Below are 8,911 nucleotides of genomic sequence, written 5' to 3' on the forward strand. Positions count from 1 at the left end.
CTTATTCAAAAATCACTCCAACCAAACAGCACAATGTGCCATACCCTCTCCGAGCTCCACACCTTGAATTAGAAGAACTACTTCCATTGGCTGGAGAGGGTACATTATGGGCAAATGTGGCAAGGCACACAAAGCTGGCAAACCCCCAGTTAGTTGATCTGCTAGAGATACGGATTGTTACATTCATGATGATCACTGTTTCTGAAGGTGGAGGAAACCAAACCCTATGCACACAAGAGGTGGCTTTGCCACCATAGTCACCAATGAAGAGCAGCCCAGACTGGAAGACTTTGGTATACAACCAAACTGGCAGAAGAAGTACATGGCAATTCCAAAATACAGCCAAGTGTATATGGGCGCGCCACCAACACTGCGAGTAGATCCTTTATACATGCCAGTTAAAAGAAGATGGACACCGCTGGAATTTCAGGAAGCCAAAAGGCGTGACTCACATGTTTGCTACTTCACAATTTTCTTACCAGCAACATTTGCAAACATTAAGGATCAAAGACAGCAAATGCTTACATGGATAAGGACATGGCGCAGAATTCCAGACCCCGCAATTGTGGCTAGCATCAGATTTTTAAAATTGGTGGTGGTGCTGATAGACCAACCAAAGGAGCCTTATATGATGAGTATGAAGCAGAACACCTGAAGTTCGACATGAACCAAGGGCCATCCGACAGAGGTATCATGCTTTACTACCACCGACTGCGATGGCTACATGCATATCACTTTCAAAGACATGTTAGATATAGGATTCTGGAGATCACACTCAACGTTCTGACGCACACTCAAAAAGCTCCAATCCAGAAGAAACTTCTACCGACATGAGTTCGGTGACCAAGTCTTTAGACCTCAGTAATAACAGGTTATGCGGTCATAACCTACATTAGGAAGGGGGGATGTTAGTACCGTTAACAAACATGATCCTCCAATTGAGGACATTAACAAGTGTCATGAAACGGCACTATAGAAGTTGTACATTATGAGATATTGGCCACCCAAGGCCTAGTAAGTAAGTTTTTGGGCGCCCAAGTGTGAATAAGGGCCAAATGTATATAAGGCATTTTCTCATAATGAAAAGACACAATCCCCTTTGTGCTATAGAGAGCTCTCCCTTGTGTCTTGAGAGAGATTGAGAGAGAGAGAGAGAGAGAGAGAGAGAGAGAGAGAGAGAGAGCATTCTAGCATTGTTCCTCTTCTATGCTTGTGTGATTCATGCTTGTGTGGAAGAGTGAGAGAGTGATTGCCTTATGCGACGGTGCGAGCGACTCTACGGTGACAGCGTAGAGGTGGAGCTTGGAGGTTGGAGCTTAACAAGCGAGCTTGAAAGCCTCAAGGGACTCAAGTTCGAAGCATTGGTAAGTGCCCTATGACAGTTGTGATCTATTGCTCATCCTTTAGGTAAATGTGTTGAGTTCCCTCTTGGAGGTGTGGTAGCCCATAATAACAGGGTCAAACATTTGATGTCTTTCCATCACAATGGAAACCTTGTTACTCTTAATAAGGGAAACATTGTTCTACCCAAGGAAACTTTTATTAATGAGCTTGAGTTAATGGAAAATCTTTTTAACTATGGACTTTTTCAATTGGTTATGGATCCAGTGTCTTCATGTGTTCATTTTGATGTAAACACTGTTTCTATGGATGTTTAGGAAAGTAAAGTGTTGAATTCCATTAAGAGTGAATTTCAAGATGTATTTCCTGATGAGTTACCTCATGGATTACCTCCTAAACAAGAGGTGGACCATAAAATTGAGCTAGTGTTGGGTGTAGAACCTATTAGTATTCCTCCATATAGGCTTAGCCAGACCGAGGAAGATGAGGTAGCAAAGCAACTAGCTGAATACTTGAGGATGGGTCAAATTAGACCAAGTAAGTCTCTTGGGGATGCACCAATTCTCGTGGTTAAGAAAAAAGATTAAGGTACCCAGTGGATGTGTATTGATTACAAACGTCTTAACAAAGTTACAATTAAAAACAAATACCCATTGCCTAGATCAGATGATCTTATTGATAGGTTGCAAGGAGCTAAGTATTTCATAAAGCTTGATTTGCAAACTAGTTATCATCAAATCTGTATTGCAGAGGAAGATGTTCCTAAAACTGCTTTTAGGACACGTTATGGCCATTATGAATTTTTAGTGTTACCCTTTGGTCTCACTAATGCACCAGCAACTTTCCAACAGATGATGAATGATATATTTCGGGATCTATTAGGAAAATGCATGGTGGTTTTCTTAGATGATATTTTGATATATAGTAAAACTTTAGCTGAGCATGAGAATCATCTTAAAGAGGTTCTAGGAAGGCTTAGGAAGGAGAAACTGTATTGTAAATTATCTAAGTGTGATTTATTTAAAAAGAAATTATTATATTTGGGTCATAAGATCTCTTGCGATGGCTTAAGTATAGATTTGGATCTCATCCAAAAGGTTTTGGAATGGCCAGTTCCACGTACGGTCAAGCAGTTAAGATCTTTCTTAGGTTTCGTGGTATTTCTTCGAAAATCTATCAAGGATTATTCGAAGCTGACAGTGCCTTTTGCCAACCTTCTTAAGAGTAAAAATAAGAAGTCTAATTCTCCAATTGAGTGGAATGAGAAACCACAGGAAAATTTTGATACTTTGAAATATGAAGTTCGAGATGCTCTTGTGTTAGCCTTACCAGATCCTAGTAGGCCTTACATTATAGAGACTGATGCTAGTGATTTTGCGGTAGGCGCAGCTTTGTTCCAGGATGGGAAGCCTATGGGATTCGAGAGTAAGAAACTCAACGATGCACAGACTAGGTATCTAGTTTAGGAGAAAGAGTTGTATGCAATTATTTATGCTTTAAAGGCATGGAGACAGTATCTCTACGGGTCTCAATTTATGGTCTTGACAGATCATCAGTCTTTGTAGTTTATTTGTGATCAATTGGACTTGAAAGGTAGAAAGGCCAAATGGGCTGAATTGATGTAGGACTTTGATTTCATGATTAAATATAGAAAAGGTGCCTTGAATAGCATTGCTGATGCGTTGAGTCGAATTGGTGAAGTTAATGAACTTAGCTTCACGGAAATTACTTCTAACTTGTACGATTCATTCAAGGGAAAATGAATACATATATTTTCTTTGGAAAATATTAGAATTTGGCAAAATCAAGGTCCAACTCTGAGGTAGATCAAAACCTGGTGAATCAAGGAAAAGCCAACCAATTTTTTATTCAGAATGGTCTTTTATTCTGAAATGATAAGGTTTGCGTACCGGATGTGCCGAAAATTAAACTGAGGATCATGTTTGAGTGTCATGATGCACCGTTGGCAGGACATCCGGGCATACAATGTACCTTGGCTTTGGTTAGAAGGACTTTTTATTGGTAGAAAATGAAGAATTTTGTTCAGAATTATGTGGTCAAATGTTATCAGTGTCAGATTAATAAGGCAGAGCACCTTAAATCTACTGGGCTATTACATCCTTTGGATATTCCATCTCGAAGTGGGAAAGTATTTCCATGGATCTCATTACAGGACTTCCACATACTAGCAGGGGTCACGATGCCATTTGGGTAGTCGTGGGGGATAGATTGACAAAGATGGCTAGATTTTTACCCACAAAGACAATGGTTAAAGCTTCGGAATTGGCTTACCAATTTATCGAGCAACTGTTTAGACTATATGGTCTACCTTTTGATATTGTGAGCGATCGGGACTCTAAGTTCATGGCTCATTTTTGGCAGGAAGCTTTCAATAAATTGGAAACCACTTTGAGTATGGGTTTCTCTGATCACCCGAAATCTGATGGGCAAACAGAGCGTGTGAATCACATTGTAGGGATATGCTTTGTGCACATGTCTCTGGAAAACCATCGAGTTGGAAAAAATATCTTCCAATGATAGAATTTGCCTATAACAATTCTAAGCATTTGACTACTGATTGTAGTCCATTCATGCTTATGTATTGTAGTCCATTCATGCTTATGTATGGGTATTAACCCAGGGCACCTGTTAATGCTGGTCTTAAAGGACATTGAGCTTGATGCATCGAGGGATTTCTTGTGAGAGATATCAGAACCCAAGCTCAAGATTCTATCAGGAGTGCTTAGGATAGAGCACGATTTTATGGTGATAGGGGACGCTCACCTCGGTCTTTTGAGCCAGGAGCATTGGTTTATTTGAAAGTTCCTAAAGATTCTTAGACTTTGTCAACAGGAAAGTGCTCAAAATTATCTCCTATATATTGCGGTCCATTCCGAGTTATACGTCGGATTGGTACAGTTGCGTATGACCTAACAAGAAAATTAAGGATACGACTTGGGAGTCAGTTTGAGAACATTCAACACTGTTTTCCTTCTTTTCATTGCAAGAGTGCAATGTTTTGAGAGAGGGGAAGTATGTTATGTGCACATTATATATGCATATACTAGGAGGCTAACCCACCCTAGGCATGTGAATATGGGAGCATGGGAACATGCTCTAGCGGGGCAAGGGTTAGGTCTAACCTTGGGTTGAGGTTAGAGTTAGGAAACCAAGGGTCACACATGGAAATGGAGAGTCAAGAGTCACTTGAGGGCCCTCCTATATAATAGGGGCATGGGGCATTCTCAAGGGATGTTCTCTTGTGTAGAGCATTGTGTCTACTCTCTTGCTATTTCAAGCTAGAGCCAAGTGGTGCTGGAGTAAAGTCATATCTCTTGGTGGTATGGGACACTAAGGTAAGATATGTGATACTTCATTGTATTTATGTGTGCACCCTTGGGCTCGGGGGTGTGGTTGGGTGGATGAGTATATGCCTGGTTCATGCTTGTTTATGCATGGTTATTAGCTAGAGAGATCTTTAGGGTTTTAACAATTATGCTTTAAAAGAGCCCATCAGTTGTGGTAGTAAATATCTGGCCAGGAGGGGGAGCACAAACAATAATCATTGAAGCTTTAAATGGCAAATCATTCTAGTATGCTCTATTAGCAAATAATTACCTCCATCTCAAACAAGGTAATTAGTGCTAATTATAGTCAATTTTAAGAGCCATTGAGGGTTTTTTTACCATTGGGGTGTTGCTAACACTTTTGCATCATCAAAACCAATTTGTCCCTTGGTTTGGTACTCTAAATTACTCTCCCAAATCATGGTATTTATAGTTTTTTAATTTGGGAAGAAGTACTAACCACATGAAATGAATATCTCCACCTTTGTAAGGGACTAGACATTGGCTTTGGGTAGCCCCATGGCAAAAACCTTCCCATCCCCATAAGGAAACCATGGAAAATCCACCCATTGTAGATAAATTTAATGGTGAAGGTTTCCATACATTGCAAGTAAAACTTAAGTTTGTTCTCATGAAAGATGGTCTTTGGGGAATAGTAAGTGGAAGGGAGAAATGTGCAAGATTAGAAGGGGAAGAAAAAGACTTTAGCTAGGAAGAGACGAGAGAGCTCTAGCCATCATTGCATTAAGGCTACTAGGAGATAGTTTCATCCATCACATTGCATCAGATGATAAGGAGCATGTGATGAACTAGAGAAGCTATTTGGTGCCAAATAAAAGAACTCCAAAATAAGTCTAAAATTTTAGTTTTTTGGTGCCAAACAAAATAAGTCTAAAAATTCATTTTTTTTTGGGTTGGACATCATAGATAATGAGTCAGTCCAAGCACATCTAAATAAAATGAAAAGTATTATGCAACAACTTTAGGTCTCAAGTCCATAGCAATCCTTCTTCTCAAGAGCATGAACTTGGAAGTATTATTTAGCCTATTGGTGGCTACCTTAAAGAATCTTCTCAACCCAACCTTCACCGACATTGAAGTAGCCTTGATCGAAGAAGAAAATAGACTTAAAGTCAAAGTAGGTGGATCTTCATCACACTACGAGGAGAAACCATTCTTCACTAAACAACCAAGAGCCAGAGTAACGTGTAACTTTTATTTCAAGCCAAGCCATTTAGAGAAAGATTGTTAGAGCAAGAAGAAGACTCCAAACAACACTCAAGCAAACATCATGACAAAAGAAGAGTCAAATGAAGGGGCTTGAAGGAGGCTAATCGAAAAGACCCTTCTAGTTGATGGAACATGGCATCCCTCTCACGCATTGTATTCCTACCCTTGTATAAAACTACAGGCCCTATGAGGCACATGTGATAGACCACTCTAGCAAATAACTATGAGTGTAGGTCCAATGTATGTAGGTGGTAGTAGTTTATCACTTGAGGGGGAAAGGGTTACCCTGCACATGCCGGCCTTGTGCCCCCTCCCCCCCTACGCATGTTTCTTCTCTCTCATTGTCACCCTTCCTCACGCCATGTCCCTCCATCACATCACCACATTGATTATTAGTGACTACAAATTAGTATCTAGGTGATGAGAATGAGCCCAAGACTGTCAAGGTAAGTGCAAAGCTAGGGTAGGAACTGAAAGATGAATTGGCACAACTGCTCACAACATATAAGGATGCCCTCAACTTGTGCAAATTCCTTTACCATGACCCGAGCCTTGTACTTCTTGAATGAGAATGAGTCATCAAATATGTACTCAGCTTTATATACCCACCTGGTGCCAATGACCTGGCATTTTGGTGGTCGATCCATAAGGTTCTAAGTGTGGTTCTTCATGATGTACATGGCATCCATCTAGTTTTGGTATACTCATGCCTTCTATAAACTCATGAGCTTTTGAACCTTCATCATCTTTGCCATGAGTGCAAAACTGACAATGTTGGCTTGAGTATCTTCTACTTCTCTATCATCTTTGAACAACATACTTTGGGTACCGCATTCGAGATGGGGATGTGCAAGAGCTTTTCGTGTAGAAAATCTATTTGCCTGTAGAGAGGGAGATGGCTGATGGGGCTGTGTAAGAGCTTTACATGTAGAAAACCTATTTGCCTTTAGAGAGGGAGTTGTGGTTCTAGATCTAGTGGTGGTGATTGCTAGGCGGTGATCTTGTTACTATTGGATAAAGTGGAGGGAGCCTTCTCTGCGACGTCGTGGACCTAATGGGGGTAAATCTAGGGACACCACCACATCATGGCTTCTTCCAAAGTTCAAGATCTTAGGGAGCAACATGGAAGAATTTTTTTTAAACATGGGCACGCTCTTTCATATGGTGTGATCATAAACCTAAAGAGCCCTTCTTGTGGCTTGGTGATACCCCTTTGTCGTTTGTGTTCGTCGTAACGCACACTGCGTCCCTTGCGGAGCTCGCCACAGCCATAACTGTGCGTCTGTTGTTCAGCTCGCCACAGCCATAGCCCTGTGTATTTGCCAGCCATCGCCATGACGTTCTTCGCCGATCTGATGGAGGCCATCCCCGCTTACACGGGCCTCTCGCCCGTGACCTTCTTCACCGTGGCCGCTCTTCTGATAGCGCTCTACTATCTGGTCTCGGGCTTCTTTGCGGCTCCTAGGCTCTCCTCTTACCGCGATGTGGCTATGGAGCCTCTGCCCCCTCCTGTGCAGCTGGGCGACGTCTCCGAAGCCCACCTCAGAGCCTACGATGGCACCGACCCCTCCAAACCCCTCCTCATGGCCATCAAGGGCAAAATCTACGACGTCTCCCAGTCCAGGTCCGGCCTCTTTCTGCCTTTGTCTTTTCTGCACTTCTGTATAGGGCTTTGGCTTCTTTATGCATGTGTCAAGATGACATGGAGCCTCGCATGTGTAATGCATGATTTATCATCTTTATGTATATGTAAAGATGGCTTGATATGGACTTGTGAGGATGACACATTATCATCTTTATGTATGTGTAAATATATGGCATGGAGAGGCTTATATATGTACATTCATGTGCAATTACCATGTTCATGTATATGTAAAGACGACTTGATATGGACTAGGACATGGAGGTATATGCTATAATTTCCAATGACATGTGTTTGTTACTCTTGTAACCTTGCATTACACATGTATTTTTAAACGTATTTTTTACACAATGATGTCATTTTGATGTGTATTTTATGTTGGACAGAATGTTCTATGGCCCAGGCGGGCCGTATGCTCTCTTTGCAGGTAAGGATGCAAGCAGAGCTCTGGCCAAGATGTCCTTCGAAGAACAAGATCTGACAGGAGATATTGAGGGGCTTAGTGCCTCTGAACTGGACGCACTTCAAGATTGGGAGTGGAAATTCATGAGCAAATATGTGAAGGTTGGGCAGATTGTGAATGAAACTAGCAAGACCAATGAGGTGGCTGTGCAAGACGCCACGAGCTTTCCCGAGGAGAGCGAAGTTGTGAAGGGTCTGGATGTTGACAAGAGCAAAAACTCAAATGAAGTGGATGCTAATGGAGATCAAGTCAAGCCTAGTGAAGAAATTGCTAAGTCAGAGTAGGGTGGCAAAGCTAAGTTTTGTGCACCTATAAAAGTATGACCTGAAAGTTGATAGTTGGATCCGAAGCCATCTACTAGGCTGCAAGGTTGTGTTGCAATATCCCATCCCATACAGAGCTTGAGATGCTTGGGAAGTCTTTATGAAAACCACAAACTCTTTGTCACATGATGTTTCTTTTGTATTATAAGTTATATAGTAGCCCTTATTTCATGTGTTTCTTTGGAGCTTAGTCCCACATTTCGTGAAGTTATGGTTACACTCTTGTTCTTGTCAACTTTATAAAGTAGCCTCACATATTTATACGACTTTATGTGAAACCATTTAATGAGGTGAACTTGAAGGTTGAAGAGGTTATATTGGGTGTAGTGGCTTTGCATGATTATAAAATGCAATGGCACTTTGCATTTGTAGTTTGTTCCCGGTTTAGGCTTCCAATTGATGAGGGGTATAGGGAGGTCCAAAGTTATGTGCAGGAAATCATTGATTTTTGAAATGTGAACCTTACTAGACTCCCAAGCAAGGCTTATACCCTTGGGGTTGGATTATAGGTGTACAATGATGGAAGATCAGTGGCTTATCTAAAACACAATTGCATTGTGCATGA

General features: G+C 41.3%; 1 protein-coding gene across 1 annotated transcript; it reads left to right on the forward strand.

The window, feature by feature from the left end:
* Window positions 1–7,106: 7,106 nt before the first annotated feature.
* On the forward strand, window positions 7,107–8,517 carry LOC147610317 (membrane steroid-binding protein 2-like). Its single transcript, XM_086786368.1, has 2 exons — window positions 7,107–7,542; window positions 7,947–8,517. The coding sequence occupies exons 1-2, from the start codon at window positions 7,253–7,255 to the stop codon at window positions 8,305–8,307; spliced, it is 651 nt and encodes a 216-aa protein (XP_086642494.1). The 5' UTR covers window positions 7,107–7,252; the 3' UTR covers window positions 8,308–8,517.
* The last annotated feature ends 394 nt before the right edge of the window (window positions 8,518–8,911 follow it).

This window comes from Cibotium barometz, chromosome 49 (genome assembly GCF_041138505.1).
Source record: "Cibotium barometz isolate CiBa-2024 chromosome 49, ASM4113850v1, whole genome shotgun sequence".
Lineage (NCBI taxonomy): Eukaryota > Viridiplantae > Streptophyta > Polypodiopsida > Cyatheales > Cibotiaceae > Cibotium > Cibotium barometz.

What these genes read in the sequence shown, in the direction of transcription:
- LOC147610317 (XM_086786368.1), top strand. Translation starts at nt 7,253, where the DNA reads ATGACGTTCTTCGCCGATCTGATGGAGGCCATCCCCGCTTACACGGGC. An exon ending in TACGACGTCTCCCAGTCCAG is followed by an intron (nt 7,543 to 7,946) that starts GTCCGGCCTCTT and finishes TATGTTGGACAG; the next exon opens with AATGTTCTATGGCCCAGGCG.